Source organism: Gopherus evgoodei, chromosome 5, assembly GCF_007399415.2.
Source record: "Gopherus evgoodei ecotype Sinaloan lineage chromosome 5, rGopEvg1_v1.p, whole genome shotgun sequence".
NCBI classification, from domain to species: Eukaryota; Metazoa; Chordata; order Testudines; family Testudinidae; genus Gopherus; species Gopherus evgoodei.
Window position 1 is genome coordinate 115217067 of NC_044326.1, and position 17865 is coordinate 115234931.

The window sequence follows — 17865 nt, forward strand, 5'->3', positions numbered from 1 at the left end:
TGGTTCTCAACCCGAGGTCTGGGGCCCCCGGGTGGGTCAAGAGCAGGTTTCAGGGGGTCCGCCACGCAGGGCTGGCATTAGACTTGTTGGGGCCAAAGGCAGAAAGCTGAAGCCCCGCCACCTGGGTCTGAAGTAGGGTGATCAGATTACAATTACAAAATATTGGGACACATGGGGGGGGCAGGTCCCAAGCACCACCGAAGCAAAAAAATATATAGCCAGAGCACCGCCAAAGCAAAAAAAGCCACGTTGTGATGCAGGACAAACGACTGAATATTGGGACAGTCTCGATTTTATCGGGACATCTGGTCACCCTAGGCTGAAGCCAAAGCCTGAGCAACTTAGCTTTGCAGGGTCCCCTGTGGTGTGGCGCCCTGGGCAACTGCCCTGATTGTTACCCCCTAATGCTGGCCCTGGCTCCTATATGCAGAAAACCAGCAGTTGTGGGCATAGAGTTTTTATAGCATGTTGGGGAGCCTCAGAAAGAAAACGGTTGAGAACTCATGATTTACAGCATCTTAAAAACAACTTGATAAAAGGTCATCTAAACGAAGAGATTCTAGATGTATGGCTATATTTTCATATGCTTGCCCAGTGTAAGGAACAGCAGGAAAGTCTGTCAGATTGTGCAGACAAATAGAAGATTATCTGGACAAGGTTCTATTCAGTTGAATTCAGTAACCCCTGTGATTAACTTTTCCTGCTAATGTGATGGAGTTGGTTGAGAAACCACTGCTGGAGAAGCATTTTTAAGCCATATACTGCCACTTGCAGGTCAAAGTAAATCTGCATTTGTTACACTAGGATACATGAAAACAAATATATTTGTGCAGATGCTGGGTATGGCTTCAATGAGAGACAGAGATGACACGTAGGAAACATCACATCTGTAAACTATTGATGACATTCATCCATCGTTGTCGATGAAGACCTCAACAACTCATTCGTTCAATGACCGGGCTATCTGTGACCGAAGATGACTGATCAGTCCAATTCGGGCATGGAACGTCCTGTCACATGTAGGACAGACATGTGATGGCCCTGTCGATGATGTGTGGGCAGCTCTGGAATTGCGCAGCTCACGCTTTCTTTCAGCCTCAGCAGTACGCCTCGCCTCAGAGGTATTACTGCCAGTGTGAATGAGGCTGCGCCATGCTGGACTGATCAGTGTGAGGTTTCCCATGTGGTGGTACTGATCTCAAGGGACTTCAGAGAGGTCTTCAGCGTGTCCTTGAACTGCTTCTTTTGTCCTCCATGGGAGCGCTTTCCCTGGGTGAGTTCTCCGTAGAAGAGCTGTTTAGGAATGCGCTCTTCTGACATTCTCATGACATGTCCGTCCCCATCTGGCCTGTGATCTCATCAGCAGTGTGAACTGACGGCAGACTGTTTCTGATAAGGACTTCAGTATTGGGCACTTTGTCCTGCCATCTGATTTTTAGAAGCTTTTGCAGACAGGAAATGTGGAAGTGATTGAGCCTTCGTGCATGACTCCGATAGACAGTCCACGTCTCGCAGGCGGACAGCGGAGTTGGAAGTACCACTGCTCGGTAGACCTTCAGCTTCATTGGTAGGCTGATCCCTCGACGTTCCCAGACATTGGAGCACAATCGGCCAAATGCAGAGCTGGCTTTAGCAATTCTGCAATTTATGTCATCGTCGATTGACACTGCCCGGGAAAGGGTACTGCCCAGGTACGTGAAGTGGTCCACTGCCTGAAGTCTCTGTCCATTTACAGTGATGGACGATTCTGAGTACAGAGTGTGGGGAGCTGGCTGGTGCATGACCTCAGTGAGACCGAAGTTGTTGCATGCAGATGAAAACTTGTCCATACTGGCTTGCATTTCTGGCTCTGTACTAGCATTCAGAGCACAATCATCAGCAAAGAGAAAGTCTCAAAGTACAGTTTCCTTCACCTTGGTGATGGCAAGCAGTCACCTCAGATTGAAGTGTTTCCCGTCAGTTCTCTACTTCAGGCCTACTCCTTCAGTGCAATGTTGAAAGGCATCAGTCAGAGTGGCAGAGAATATCATGCTGAACAAAGTGGGTGCTAAAACACACCCTTGCTTGATGCTGTTGGTGACTGGGAAGGCCTCAGATGTTTCACCGTCATCCAGGACACGAGCCAACATACCGTGATGAAATTGACGTACTGTTCGTATGAATCTGTCTGGACAGCCGAATTTCAACATGATCCTCCACAGGCCCTGGCGACTGACAGAGTCGAATGCTTTCGTGAGGTCCACAAAAGTTGTGTAGAGTTCACGATTCTGCTCTTGACATTTCTCCTGTAGCTGACGCGCAGCGAAGATCATGTCAATAGTCCCACGTCCCTTGCGGAAGCTGCACTGTGATTCTGGCAGTAAGCCCTGCTCCAGGTGAGTGATCAATCGGTTCAACAGAACCTGTGCAAGAACTTTCCCCGCTGTAGAGAGCAGCGAGATTCCACGGTGATTGTTGCATACCTGGCGATTGCCCTTCCTCTTATAGAGGTGCACGATGGATGCATCTCTAAATTTCTGTGGAATGGATCCCTGCTTCCAGAAGGACTGAAACAGCTCAGTGAGTTTCCGTAGCAGCACGGGTCCACCGACTTTGTACTCCTCTGCTGGTATGGCATGTGACCCTGGGGCTTTGCCACTTGACAGCTGGTTGATGTCTTTCTTCACTTCGTCCTCTTCTGGTGAAGCATCCATGGAGTCATTGACTGCAACCTGGGGCATCTTGTCAATGACCTCATCATTGATGACTGAGGGGCAGTTGAGAACTGCTTCAAAATGTTCAGCCCATCTCTGGAGAATCTGCATCTTCTCTGTAAGGAGCACAGTGCCATCAGAGTTCAGGAGGGGAAAGCTCCCAGAAGACTGTGGACCATAGAGTGTGTTAAGGGCTTCATAGAACTGCTTATAGTCATTCCTGTCCGCATACGCCTGTATTTCATCTGCTTTGGCACTCAGCCACAAGTCCCGCATTTTGCGCAGTCAGTTCTGTACTGCTCTGCGAACGTTCATAAAGGTGGTCTTCTTTGCCGCTGAGGATGGGTCGTTCTGATATGCACGATGCAGGCGGTGCTTCTCAGTAAGTAAAGCCTGGATTTCTGCATCATTTTCATCAAACCAGTCTTACTGCCTGCTTGTGGAGGTCCCCAATACCTCTGATGCAGCTGTATGGACAGTGTTGCGGAATCGCTCCCACTCTTTCTCAGCGTCATCCTCAATATGAAGATCAGCAAGCTCATTCTTTAGGTTTTCCGCTAGATTTTCAGTGATGCGGCTGTTCTTCAGCTTCGACACGTTGATCCTTTTGAGAGCCTTACAGCCTTGTGGTCGTCTCTTCGGCATGATATGGAGCTTCATTTTGGATACTATGAGCCTGTGATCCATCCAACAGTCAGCGCCGCACATAGCTTTTGTAACCCTGACATCTTGTCTGTCCCTTCTCCTGATGATGACATAGTCGATCAGATGCCAGTGCTTGGAATGTGAATGCATCCACGAAGTCCTGTTACAGGTAGGGAGGCGGAAAACCGTACTGGTGATCAGAAGGTCATGTGCTGCACAAGTTTTCAGCAGTAACAGGCCATTGCTGTTACACTTTCCTACTCCATTTTTCCCCGATGACTCCTTCCCAGGCTGCGGCATCACATCCGACTCTTGCGTTAAAATTGCCAAGCAGAATCAGCTTGTCTGTGTGGTGCACTGATGATAGCAGAGCATCTAGTTCTTCGTAGAATTTATCCTTCATATCCTCTGGGTTGGTCACTGTGGGAGCGTATGCGCTGATCAAAGTAGCTTGTTTTCCTTTTCGAAGCGGAAGCTGCATTGTCATGAGTCGGTCATTCACACCCTTGGGGGAACTGGCAAGTTTCTGAACAAGATGATTCTTGATGGCGAAGCCATCTCCAGATTCACAACGCCCATCACTGCTGCGGCCACTCCAGAAGAATGTATAGCCTCCGCCTGACTTGGACAGCCGTCCTTCATTAGCAAGGCGAGTTTCGCTAAGGGCTGCAATGTCAATGTTGTAGTGTGTGAGCTCTCTGGCGACAAGTGCTCTTCTTCTCTCCGGTCTGTCTGCCTTGATGTTGTCCAGTAGCGTGTGCACATTCCATGTGCCAATGGTGATCAGTGTCACTCTAAGTTTTGTTTTTATTCGACCGCTTTCATGGGATCCCCGCCAGCTGTGGTATGCTGGCCAGGGTAAGGTGAAGCAGGCAACGTTTAGGACACCTTTTTTAGTCCACTCCTCATTCTACGGAGGTGTGCAGTGCAATCCTGAATAGGGCTGCTCAGTCGCTCAAGAAGACGCCGAGCTCCACTGCTGCTTCAGTCAGTGAGGAACGACCATTATACCTGAGCTGCCTGTGTGCAGATCCATGGCTACAGCTCCCAGTGTATCAACACCTGCTGCTTCGTCGCTTGCTCATCGCCACAGGACTTGATATGATGTGATATGATATGATGTCGAGACTTGCGTGTGAATTGGATTAAAGTGAGGGAGAGTTGCGTGATGTCAACCTCACTCTCTTCCCAGTTCCTATCTGTATCCAGTGTCAGGACAAGAGTTGAGACGGCTGGAGATAGGGCAGGGCGCAGTGGATGAGCAGGATGCCTACTTGTCTTGTTGTGCTCTTGACTGTTCCACAACGTTTGCTGTCACTGCCTTCCTAACCATTGAACCAGGTTTCCTCAGTCAGCTGGAACCAGCCTTCGCATGCAATGGGTAGACAGGCCCTAACTCACCGAGGGTCTCAGACTCATTAGCTACCCTCACCTGGTTTAGCCCACCAGTTGAGACAGTTTCCAGGATGTGTCCGCTGTCGCATGCTGGCAGCTATTTGGAGCCACAGGTGACAGCTGGGTGTCAAGTGGGGATCAAAATGGATGAGCTACTCCTAGGAGTACAACTGCTCCTCCGTCAGAGGTATTACCCCTCCGTGACAATCCCATCCACTCTTGTAGACTATTACTCTAGCAGGAAAGGGTGTTAAATATGACCCCAATCTGAATAAAACTTGTTTTACCGTCAGTGAGCAAATGTTGACTGGATGAGATTGTTACTCACAAAAGAATCCTGTTTAGGGAATCAATTTTAATGTCCAGGATTTTACTGAAGATGCCATTAGAACACTTTTCCTTGACAAATCAGTAGTATGAGCATGCTCATTAGAATAGGTCCTTCCTTTAAAATTTGAATTATTCATTGCAAGATCACCATAAAGATGTGAAGAACTAGGAAATTAACACTGAACACACAATCATAGTTGATTATATAGCTTAGGCTCAGCTGTGCCAAATTCAGACTTGGTGCAACTGAGCTGCAGGGAGGCATAACTGGATTTATATCCTTGACCCTCAAGCTGGCTTGGGGCCTAACTGGCTCCTAGTGCAAATTAGAGCAGCCACAGGGCTGCTCTAAAATTGTTCTCACTGGATTAGTTCACTAGTGGGCTGTTTTGCTGGCCCAGGATCATCTCTATCCCTTCCCTACCTTTTTTGAGGGTGAGTAGGAACACAGGGCTGGCTATGCCAGCTTTTCATTACTGATGGATTCACCAAAATCATGGCAGCTGTTAGGGCAGTTTTAGGTTTCCTTTGTGCCAGTGTATCCTTGGCTGATGACCAGGCTCCTTGTCCACAAGGAAAGGAAACACTCCAATCCATTATAATAATCTTAATAGAATATTGCAGATGGATAGCAACTGAGAACCATAATGAAGAGAACAAGAAAGAGGAGAGCAAGTAGAAAAAAAAAAGATGAAGGCAGAAACATTCTGCTTTGGCAACACTTGTGATTTAGAAAATTTGACCTACCCAATTAATCCTTTATTTTTACATAGGAAAACAGAGGCCTGGAGAGTTTGTGATCTGCCCTAAAAGCCTTCAATGAGAGTTTATGTGGCCTAGTGGATTAGACATGAGACTGCATCAGAAGACCTGCTTTCTAACCTTGAACTGACTCTTTATTTGTTGTGTTGCATGGGCAAGTCACTGGGGCTTGATTCTCGAATATGCAGATTTCTTTTTGGAGGTGCTGAGCTCCATCAGTCTAGTTGACTGCAATGGAAGTTGACGGTACTTTTAATGCTCTGTACCTTTTTCTGAGCCTCATTTTTCCCATCTGGGGAAAAAAATGTGTTTTGCAAAGGACACATCTTCCCATCTGGGAAAAACAGGTATAATGCTGCCTACACTCTGCACCTCACAGAGGCATAATTCGTGTTTGAAAAGTACTTTGACGTCTTCGACAGACATGAATAAAGTAAACTTCCAAGCTGAAAGACAAAAGGAAAAAATTCTTCTCTCTCACTTCAGCAAATATCCTCAGTACCTCCACAGCAAATGAGAAATTACTCTGGGTTTGCACCCAGAACGTAGAATTTGTTCCAGTAACTTAGAATCATAGAATATCAGGTTTGGAAGGGACCTCAGGAGGTCATCTAGTTCAACCCCCTGCTCAGAGCAGGACTAATTCCCAACTAAATAATCCCAGCCAGGGCTTTGTCAAGCCTGACCTTAAAAACCTCTAAGGAAGGAGATTCCATCACCTCCCTAGGTAACCCATTCCAGTGCTTTGCCACCCTCCTAGTGAAAAAGTTTTTCCTAATATCCAACCTGAACCTCCCCCACTGCAGCTTGAGACCATTACTCCTTTTGGATGAAACTAAACCTGGATGATTTGGAAGATGAACAATTATGCTCTACCTCTAAATATTATGGGAGCTATAGTTGCTGCTTCGGTCCTAAGTTTAGGCATCCACCTTCAAACATATTGGGCTTTAATGTTTGTACTTTTTGAAAATGGTGACAAAGTTCCTCCTCTACCCTGGTGGGGTCCTGTGCTTATCTGGCAGATTTGCTCACCTCAGTGATCTTCCCCACAGTCTGGGTCAACTTCTCCTGTGTCTAATCAGGAGTTGAGAGGTTTGGGGGGAACCCGGGCCCGCCCTCTACTCCAGGTTCCAGCCCAGGGGCCTGTGGATTGCAGCTGTCTATAGTGCCTCCTGTAACACCTGCATGACAGCTAGAACTCCCTGGGCTACTTCCCCATGGCCTCCTCCAAACAACTTCTTTATCCTCACCACAGGACCTTCCTCCTGGTGTCTGATAATGCTTGTACTTCTTAGTCCTCCAGCAGCACACCCTCTCACTCTCAGCTCCTTGTGCTTCTTGCTCCTCACACAAACCTCCTCTCCTGTGGCTCCCCACTCCCTGACTAGAGTGAGCTCCTTTTTAAACCTATGTGCCCTGATTAGCCTGCCTTGATTGGCTGCAGGTGTTCTAATCAGTCTGGCTGCCTTAATTGGTTCTAGCAGGTTCCTGATTACTCTAGTGCAGCCCCTGCTCTGGTCACTCAGGGAACAGAAAACTACTCATCCAGTGACCAGTATATTTGCCCTCTACCAGACTCCTGTACCCCACTGGTCTGGGTCTGTCACAAAATGTAAAGCATTATATAAAAATTATTAGCTGCCCTCTGATGTCTGGAGGGCAACATTTCAATGGTGTGTGCAAACCTCCCTCCTTGTATCCCAGCTCTTCTTCAGGATTACACCATGCAAAGTAGCAGGACTGAATAAAGGGGCCAAGACTTCATGGGAGGGACTAGGTCAGTGCAGGGGCAGAGTTTAGTTTGGTACGTGACTGACTGAATGGCAGCATGCCCAAGATAAACAACTGTGAAGCTTCCAAGCCTGCCCCAATGTGGGCTGCTGCAGTGCAATGCCACTTAGTCAGCATGCCTGGAGGCAGCGAGTGCAGCTTCAGAAGTAGGTGGAGCTGACCAGGGAACGGCAGAGTCAGGCTGACGTGCTGATTCAGTGTGTCCCACTTGGCATGCTCCCTAGGCAGTGCTCCTTTAAAGCCTTTGGCTGAATTCCAAGGGAGGCAATCCCCACCTGAGACATTTTGCAAATGCATCCCACTTGGGCATCAGGGGCAAACCAAACCTGGAGCAAGGCTGCATCAGTGAACTTGCATATGTTAAGAGAATTTAAAGAAACTGAACTCTTTCATTGAGAGGGAACATAGTTTGACAACGGGTCATAAGAGGGTAAGAGATGGCCATCGTCTGAGAGTAGGGAAGCACTCAAGGTGATACCTTAAATTAATGATCCATTAATGAATGCTGAATTGCAGTGGAAGTGCCATATTACTGCATGATTTTATCACAATAAACTCATGTTAATTTTTTGAGGAGCACAAACTATTCTTAAAACTCACCTTTTTTCTCTTTTTGGGTGCCACAGAGTCACTCTAGCCAGCTCCAGCTCTCCTTGAGACCCCAGAATGCACCTGACTGGCTGGTTCTGACACCAAAGGTACCCGAAAGCTGTAGTTGAGTTGTAGACAAAAATATTTAAAGCATGAGCCATTAGATTGTAACTTTGTTGTAACCTCATAACTTTCTCCTCTGTGGGTGGGTGAGCAATTTCAGTTTCCTAGAGCCTAGAATCACCAACACTGGCCAGTCAAACCAACCCAACCCTTAAGCTTCTCTTTCACCCAGCCTGGCCATAGTCTTCCTTATTTTTGTGTATTTGTGACTAAACTTCATATAAATAAATAATAAAATGTAATAAAAATAAATAAATAGTATTTATGTTCCATTCCCATATGAAAGGGAGCTGATGAGCATACTGAATGGCAAGAAGAAACCTTAGAGCCCAAGTTTTGAACTGCAAGGCAAACTTAACTGCCTCACAGTGCTGTATGAGAGAAGGCAAGCACTCCCCTTGAGAAGGATGAAAGAGGTCCTAGTGAGCTTTACAACATGCATATGGTTAAAGCATTGCCACTTACTTTGTGGCATCTATCCAAGGTGTGGGGTTTTTTAAGAGCGAAAACACATCTCTACCATTTTCTAGTAAATGATTTTGCATAGCTAAGATGCTAGGAAGCATAAATAAGGGCAGTCACTGAATTAACCAGGGATGAAAAAACTGTTATGGAATTACATAGTAATGGTAACTAACTGCATTTGCTCCTTGATGTAGAACTTAATAGCTCTATTTTTATTAGTAGAAACTATATGCATTTCACTCATGGATGGTATAATTAAGTTAATGATCAGTGAGTGTAATGAATTTGTGATTAAGCCCAATTTTATGAACCTTTCATTCTTGTACTTTCTGCAGTTAGGCATCTTAAGTAACTTAAATGAGTTGTAAAAATGTTTACTTTTCTTTAAAAACCTTTCTGGCAAAGAGAAAAAGAAATACAGAAAAAACTTGCTCATTTGTACTAATGACCAAGAGCCCCACTGAGAATTACTCAACTTGGTGTGTTATCAAATGAACAAAAGCAATTTTTAAAAAGTAAGGATAACACATCACCAAGCATTTATGTTCAGAATCATAGTTTAGTTTTAATTATCTATTAAACTACTTCACAGAGAATATATACTCGTTAAAATAGTGAAGTCTTAGTTATCTGAAACCTTCTCTTTGTGCCCTGCTCTTAACTCTTATGCAAAAGTGTATACTCAGTACCCAACTACCTTCAGCTTATTAGTTCACTTTGTCTCTCTAATATCCTGGGACCAACATGGCTACAACATAGTTGCATAGTTCAAATGGTGTCATTCTAAACTTATCATCGGATTCAGAATATTTATTCAAAAAAAATTAAAAACTGAGCAGAATACTGCACATTTTAATTCAAAAAGCTTATGTAGTTGCAACACTATGCCACAGCTCTGTTTCTATGACCACTGCACTGCAGAGGTCTGAGTGATTCTGCACACATTTTCAAATTTGTGTAACCAGTGAAAATTTAATAGTGATTTACAATTCTTTTTGGGCGAGGGAATGACTTAACCATACAATTGTGTGCAGAATACAAGAAGTAGCAAAGCTAAGAACAGCACAAACTATTCTGAAAACTCACCCTCTTTCTCTCTTTGGGCACCACAGAGTCATGCTAGCCAGCTCCAGCTCTCCTTGAGATCCCAGAATGCACCTGACTGGCTGGCTCTGACACCAAAGGTACCCGAAAGCTGTAGTTGACTTGTAGACAAAGCATATTTAAAGCATGAGACATTAAATTATAACTTAATTGTAATCTCATAATTTTCTCCTCTGTGGATGGGTGAGCAATTTCAGTTTCCTAGAGCCTAGAATCACCAATACTGGGCAGTCAAACCAAACCAGCCCTTTACTTTCTCTTTCACCCAGCCTGGTCATAGCCTTCCTTATTTTTTGTGTATTTGTGGCTAAACTTAATACAAAGCCATTAATCCTAAATTCTACAGGTAAAATCAATAAGAGGTTTTCCTGAGTAAGAACTTCAAGATTTGACTTTAAGAATAAAGCAGTCTTTAGGGATATTGAGTATAGTGTTTTAAAAAATGGACCACGGCAATTCTGTTCTCAGGTCCTCCGGCTGATACTATACATCAATAGCAACCTTTTCAAACAAGGCTAGTTCCTAAACTCAGAAGCTATCACCCTATAGCTTTAAAAAATGTTCTGCATGAATCTAAACTCTGGCTCAGTCGTATTTCATCTGTACTCAGGTCATAACATCAGCTTCCCATTCTAATAAAGATTCCATTGTTAACATTCAAGGCATTTCATGGTCCACCACGCAAGGCTCATCATATTTTATTTTCCTGTCATACAATTCGTTCTGCCGCTCTTGGTTCACAGCCTGCTGGTAGAATTCATTGTGAAGTGATGGATACTGGGAAATTGTGGCAGAGTAGCCACCTATGAGTAAGGGGAACTGATAAATCAGCTGGATGCCCTTGAATAAGAGAAAGTTACTCACCTTGCAGTAACTGAGGTTCTTCAAGATGTGAGTCCCTGTGGGTGCTCCACTCTAGGTGACGGTGCGTCCCAGCACTGTCAATCGGAGATTTTTGGTAGCAGTGCCTGATTGGGGCGCACGCACCCAAATGGTATCTCCGATCTAGTTGGAATCTTCCTGAGTGCGTGCGCCCCAATAATGTGACCCTCCCTAACATTCTAGACTACCTCCTGAAACTAAAATAGGACAGACTCTCGCTCAGCTCCATCAAAGTGCACCTGGCAGCGCTTACCACCTTCCATGACCTATTGGATGGGTACTCACTCTTTACACACCCCACCATTAAATGCTTTCTCTCTGGCCTGCAAAATCTTTACCCTGAAATTCATCCAACAGCGGCTACATGGAATCGTAACCTCATTCTTCATGCTCTCATGAAACCTCCATTTGAGCCGTTGGCTACCTCCTCTCACCTCCATATGTCCATGAAGGTGGCTCTACCGCGGAGAGTCATCTCTGTACTCCAAAGTAGAGGGGAGGAGGGCGGGGAGTGGAGCACCCACAGGGACACACATCTCGAAGAACCTCAGTTACTACAAGGTGAGTAACTTTCTCTTCTTCTCCGAGTACTGTCCCTGTGGGTGCTCCACTCTAGGTGAATGTGTAGCAGTACCCACTATGGTTGGTGGGACTTTGGAGATGCGGCAGGGAGTACTGAAGATAGTACTGTATGGCCTACTATTGCATCTGCCATGGTGTCTTGTGTGAGAGCACAGTGTTTTGCAAACCTGTGTTCAGATGACCATGTAGCCGCCTTGCAGATATCAGGAATGGGAATGTTGTGTAAGAAGGCAATGGATGCCGACATGGCTCTAGTGGAATGAGTTCTAATGTTGTCGGGCAGTTGAAGATTCTTCACACAGTAACAGGATCTGATGCAGTCAGAGATCCACTTGGATAGACGTTGTTTAGAGATAGCCATGTCCTTTGATCTTTCAGCAATGAAATGAAGAGTCGTGGAGACTTGCGAAATGGTTTAGTCTGTTCTAAATAAAAGGCAATTGCTCTCCTCACATCAAGAGTATTCAGGGCTGCGTCCTGCGGAGTTTTGTGAGGTTTGGGATAGAAAGTGGGTAAGTATACAGGTTGGTTGAGGTGGAAGATCGACACCACCTTAGGAAGAAAGTTAGGATGTGGTCTCAAAGTGACTTTATCTTTGGAGAAGATTGTGTAGGGAGGGTGGGCCATGAGGGCACTCATTTCACCAGCTCTCCTGGCTGATGTTATGGCAACTAGGAAAGCCGCCTTCATGGACATATGGAGGTGAAAGGAGGTAGCCAATGGCTCAAATGGAGGTTTCATGAGGGCATGAAGTACGAGGTGAAGATTCCATGTAGCCACTGTTGGGTGAATCTCAGGGTAAAGATTTTGCAGGCCAGAGAGAAAGCGTTTAATGGTGGGGTGTGTAAAGAGTGAGTACCCATCCAATAGGTCATGGAAGGTGGTAAGCGCTGCCAGGTGCACTTTAATGGAGCTGAGCGAGAGTCCATCCTGTTTTAGTTTCAGGAGGTAGTCTAGAATGTTAGGGAGGGTCACATTGTTTATGCGAGCACCAAAGAGTGAAACGTCTCCACTTCTGAAGGTAGGTTTTACGAGTGGAGTCTCTCCTACTATGCAAGAGGACATATTGGACCTGCTCGGAACAGGCTAGTTCATGGGTTTGGAACCATGAAGGAACCAGGCTGTGAGGTGGAGCTTTTGGTGCTGGGGGTGAAGGACTCGTCCGTTGTCCTGGTAAAGGAGGTCTGGTCTGTTGGGGAGAACCCATGGGTGACAGGAGGACATGTGAAGAAGGTAGGGGTACCACGTCTGTCTTGGCCAAGCCGGGGCAATAAGGATGACCTGGGCCTTGTCATCCACGATCTTCCGAAGAACCTTGTGTAGTAGAGGGAGAGGTGGGAAGGCACACAAGAGGTAGTTGTTCCGAGGAATGCATCCCCTAAGGATGCAGTCCCAAGTCCCGCCCTGGAGCAAAACAGGGGGCATTTTCGGTTTCGGGTCATGGAGAAGAGATCTATTGATGGTGTGCCCCAGTGGGAGAAAAGCTGTTGGAGTACTGCGGGGTGCAGTTCCCATTCGTGTTCTGTCGAGAAGTGTCTGCTGAGTGCGTCCGCAGTAGTGTTGTGACAGCCTGGTAGGTAGGAAGCAATGATCTGTATTCGATGTTGTATGCACCAATTCCATAGTCGAATGGCTTCCATGCAGAAGGAATGTAATCGGGCTCCCCCTTGTCTGTTTATGTAATACATACATGCTATGTTGTCTGTTAAGACTCGCAGGTATTTGTTCTTTATGAGGGGAAGAAAGTGAAGGCATGCTCTCCTCACTGCTCTCAGCTCTAAGAGATTTATGTGTAGATGTGTCTCTGATGCAGACCACCAGCCTTGTTCCCTGTGTTCCCCTAGATGTGCTCCCCAACCAATCAGGGAGGCGTCCGTGGTGAGCATGAGTGTTGGGGATCGTTGCTGGAAAGAAACCCCTGTGCAGAGGTTTTCTGGACTTGTCCACCATTGCAGGAAAGATACAACATGGGGTGGAAGAGTTAGCAGCATCCCTAAGGGATGTCTGCTGGGTTTGAAACTGGAGTTGAGCCAGCCCTGGAGGCATCTCATATGTAGCCTGGCATGTTGAACCACGAAGGTGGCAGCTGCCATGTGACCAAGGAGCTGTAGGCAGATTCTTGCTTGCGTCCTGGGACGAATAGAGAGTGTTCATATGAGCTGCGTGATAGCGAGGAATCTGTTGTATGGGAGCGAGGCCCTGCTTTGGGTTGAGTCGAGATGAGCTCCAATTAATTAGATCTGTTGCGTGGGTATCAGGGAGATGGCGAAGCGCGTGGCTTGAAGTGTCTCGCCATTGGAGTCACCCCTGATGAGGCAATCATCCAGGTAGGGGAAAAGTGTGACCCCGTGTTTGCGGAGGTGAGCCACAACCATGGCTAGGGTCTTGGAAAAAACTCTTGGAGCTGTGAAGAGTCCGAAAGGGAGAACTCTGTATTGGAAATGATCCTGACCGATTGTGAATCGGAGGAAGCGTCTGTGAGCTGGATGTATTGATATATGGAAGTAAGCATCTTGTAGGTCGAGGGCTGTGAACCAGTCCCCTTGATCCAATGCAGGTATTATTGTGCCCAGTGTGACCATATTGAATCTTTGTGTCCTCACAAATTTGTTCAGTCGGTGTAGGTCTAGTATAGGCCTCCATCCCCCGTTTTTCTTCTGCATTAGAAAGTAATGGGAGTAGAACCCTGTCCCTTGATGTTGCATCGGCACAGGTTCCACTGCGCCTAGTTGCAGAAGGTGTGCCACTTCTGTGCGAAGTAACTGCTCGTGAGAGGGGTCCCTGAAGAGGGACGGGGAAGGGGAAAGGGTAGGAGGGTAGGATATGAACGGGATGGAGTATCCGGTCTGAACTATTTCGAGGACCCAGCGGTCCTGTGTAATCCGCTGCCAAGCATGTTGGAAATACTGGAGGCGGTGGCCAAATGGACAAGTAAGTGGTGGAATCAAGGGGTGGTCGTGCAGACCCTCGACCAGAGCTTCAAAACTGTTGTTTATTGCCCGGTGGATGGAAGGTGGTGGCTTGATTTTGATTTTGTCTGCGTCTGGGAGGTCTAGTATGATTCCCAGTTGTGTCGTATGGTCTGGGTTGAGGGCGATAGTACTGATGTGTGTGTGGTCTTTTGTAGGGTTGGTATCGTTGTCTCCTGGGAAGAGATGGGTGAATGCCCAGGGTGCTTAGTGTCGCTCTCGAATCTTTCATGGTGTGGAGGAGTTCATCAGTTTTTTTCTAAAAGAGTTTGTCCTTATCAAAGGGGAGATTCTCCACTTTGGTCTGGAGCTCTTTAGGAATGCCTGATGCAGAGAGCCATGAGGATCTGCACATAACCACAGCAGTTGCAGTGGTATGGGCTGCTGTGTCTGCCGTGTCTAAGGACGCCTGTAGGGCCGTTCTGGAGATCAGTTGTCCCTCAGACAGGATTGATTTGGAGTCTGCTCTTCTGTCCTCTGGGATGTATGAGGCAAATTCGAAAAGCTTATTGTAATTATCGAAATCATAGCTGGCGAGGAGAGAAGAATAGTTTGCAATCCTGAATTGTAGTGTCGAGGATGTATAAACCTTGCGGCCCAGGACATCAAGGCATCTAAGGTCCTTGTCTTGCGGGGTAGGTCGATATTGTGACTGTTTTGTCCGCTGTGCAACTGCATCGATGACAAGAGAATTCAGTGGTGGATGAGAAAATAGGAAGTCTGCGTCCTTTGCAGGAACGTAGTATTTACGTTTAATCTTCTTACAAGTTGGTACTAGAGAAGCTGGGGCTTGCCAGAGAGTGTCAGCTGGCTCCATGAGTGCTTCGTTTATAGGGAGCGCAATTTTCAAGGGCGCAGACGGTTGAAGGATTTTGAGGAGTTTGTGCTGAGTCTCCTGAACCTCTTCTAAGGGGATATCCTGACTGAGTGCAACCCTCCTAAAAAGTTCTTTAAATTGTTTGCAGTTGTCCACGGTCTGTGGAGGTGGAGAGAGGCTGGCTTTATCTGAGACTAATGGAGAGTTAGGGTTAGGCGAGTCAGGATATGGTGCATAGCTCCCACGCTGAGGGGGCTCAGGCACCCTGGAAGTGGATGGAGCAGGAGATTGAGGCACCGAAGGAAGATGATTGGTAGGAGGATTCTGCCACGGGTACCACTGAGGCCAAGGCATGGGGTAGGAGAACCCAGGTATCGCCGACAGGGGAGCAACGTAGGGAAACTGAGGCTGCTGAGCCTTGACCTGAGGTGGTAAAGGTGCCTGTGGAGGAGAAGCAGGAGGGGAGAACTCCGCTTGCTGCTGTAGCTCAAGGTCACCGTCGGTGAAAGCCAGTTCAAGTGGAGAACGTGGCAGGTCAAGAAAGGAGTCCTCTGTATCTAGGAGACGAGAGTGAGCCTCAGGTGGCACTAAAAGGTCACCTTGAGTAAGAAGCTGTTGTTCCTGCTCCCTAGGTTGAGCTAAACCTGCTCTCTGCTCCAGCTCTTTAGTAGGAGAGAGTGACAGAGAGTGTCCTGCTGTATTGAGCCAAGAGGTGCCCTGCAGGGGGTCTGCTGCTGGTGCGTGGGCAGCAGGGTGGCTGGGTGCCGACGCTCTTCTCGGTGCCGAGGCTGATTGCGCTGTCGGCACCGCAGCTATTTTTGTTGCTGAGGCAGAGCGCGCTGGCAGGACCGCGGCCGCTTTTGGCGCTGAAACTGACCAGGCTGTGAGTATCGCGGCCGTTTTGGGTGTTGGTGCCGAACGCACTGCTGGCACCGTGGCCGTTGCCGGTGCCGAGGAGGAACGTGGTGCCGGTGCTGAAGACCCTCTCGGTGCCGAAGAGGAGTGAGTTGTCCATGCTGCAGTCATTTGCGGCGCTAAGAGGACCGAGTCAACAGGTGCCTTCCCCCCGCGGGAGGTCTGGTCCCTGCCTCTAAGCTCTGTCAGAGCGGTTGCTGAGGCGTTAGAAGAGGCTGACGCAGCTGTCTTTTGTGCTGCCAGCACAGGAGGTAGGGATCTCGCCGGAGACCCCCTACCCCTGTTAGAGTCTCGTTTGTGAGACTGCTGAGCTTCTTGCCTCCACTCCAGGGAGGGTGAGCAACGCTCCCCACCGGTTCCGATCTGGCTGGGGAGCGTGTGGGAGCGGGTTCTACCCTTTCCCATCTCCGACAGCGGCTGCAGGGATTTTTCCATCATAACGATCTTGAGGCGCAGATCCCTGTCACGAGGAGCTCTTGACTTGAGGCTCGCACAATGGAGGCACTTTGAGGGGATATGGGTGTCCCCGAGGCACTTGACACAATGAGAGTGGCCATCTGACCATGGCATGGAGTCCTGACAGGAGATGCATCTTTTGAAACCTGAAGCTCCTGGCATTATGAGTTAGAGATGGCCGAGGAGAGTGTCTCAATGGGAGACAAGCCTGAGGGTTGGTTTTTTTTCTTTTTTTTTTTTTAACTAAGTAACTAACTATGTAACTATACTAAAAGAAGGGAAACAACTGGGAAGTAATTAATAATTATTTCTATGTTCTTTGTTACTGTTTCCTATAGAGATCAGGGAAGAGAAGGTGGCACTGCCCCGAGTCCTGTCTTCAGCCGAGGACGGTGGAGAAGGAACTGAGGAGGGTGTGGGGCGCACTCAGGAAGATTCCAGCTAGACAGGAGATACCATCTGGGTGCGTGCGCCCCAACCAGGCACTGCTACCGAAAATCTCCGATCGACAGCGCTGGGATGCACCATCACCTAGAGTGGAGCACCCACAGGGACAGCGCTCGAAGAAGAAGGGTTCTTGCTGGGCCTAACTGGGGTAAAGTAACAAAGGAGTTTAGTCCACCTCTATGGGCTTTTTGGGTGCTGCTTGCAATAATACAAACCTCACTTTGCGAGCTCATTGGAAAGTCATTCCTCCGAGGAATCTGCCTACCTTTACTCCACGGGTTGAAGGTTTAGTCTTGGGACTGGTTAGAAAGACACGGAAGCCATTGAGCTAGGGCGTATGGGCAATTAAATTTCCAGAGAGTTTCCTGTGTGTTTGGCGATCCTCCCTTTACTTTGAGAACCCGGATTAAAATGTGCTTCACCTAAAGGAATTTGGAGAGGTTTTTTTAGAAGCTCTCTGCTGTTGCCTTATTTGTGAAATATTAGAATAGCCTTCTGTCTTGGGATTGCTTAGTTCACCTCCAAATCACAGACACGTTTCACCACATATCCCCTATGTGACAGTTTCTTGTGAGGGATTACACTGGATAAATTTACTATTGTATTCAAAATTCAAATTTCTTTTAAACTTGTGTATAATCAGCCCAGTTATTCTAGCATAATCTATATTACTTCTTCAAAGGGTTCTGGGATGTTTATATGAATGGCACTATGTACATATGGTTTTCATTGTACAAACTGAAAAGAAAAATGATTTGAAATATTTAGATCAGTGGTTCTCAAACTTTTTTTTTCATGGACCACTTGAAAATTGCTGAGGGTCTCGGCGGACCACTTAATGATCTTTCCAAATGTTGTTTGTACCCTTAGCTAACTATTGTAAAGTGCTTTGTGT

General features: G+C 47.1%; 1 protein-coding gene and 1 pseudogene across 1 annotated transcript; one reads left to right on the plus strand and one right to left on the minus strand.

Moving 5' to 3' along the window:
• Positions 1 to 1164: 1164 nt before the first annotated feature.
• On the minus strand, positions 1165 to 4822 carry LOC115652696. Its single transcript, XM_030565084.1, is given in 8 exon segments — positions 1165 to 1338; positions 1340 to 1364; positions 1366 to 1712; positions 2025 to 2531; positions 3150 to 3250; positions 3314 to 3611; positions 3613 to 4187; positions 4771 to 4822. Coding segments are annotated over 8 exon segments (2079 nt in total).
• A 3879-nt stretch (positions 4823 to 8701) lies between these two features.
• LOC115653006 lies at positions 8702 to 8821 on the plus strand (annotated as a pseudogene).
• The last annotated feature ends 9044 nt before the right edge of the window (positions 8822 to 17865 follow it).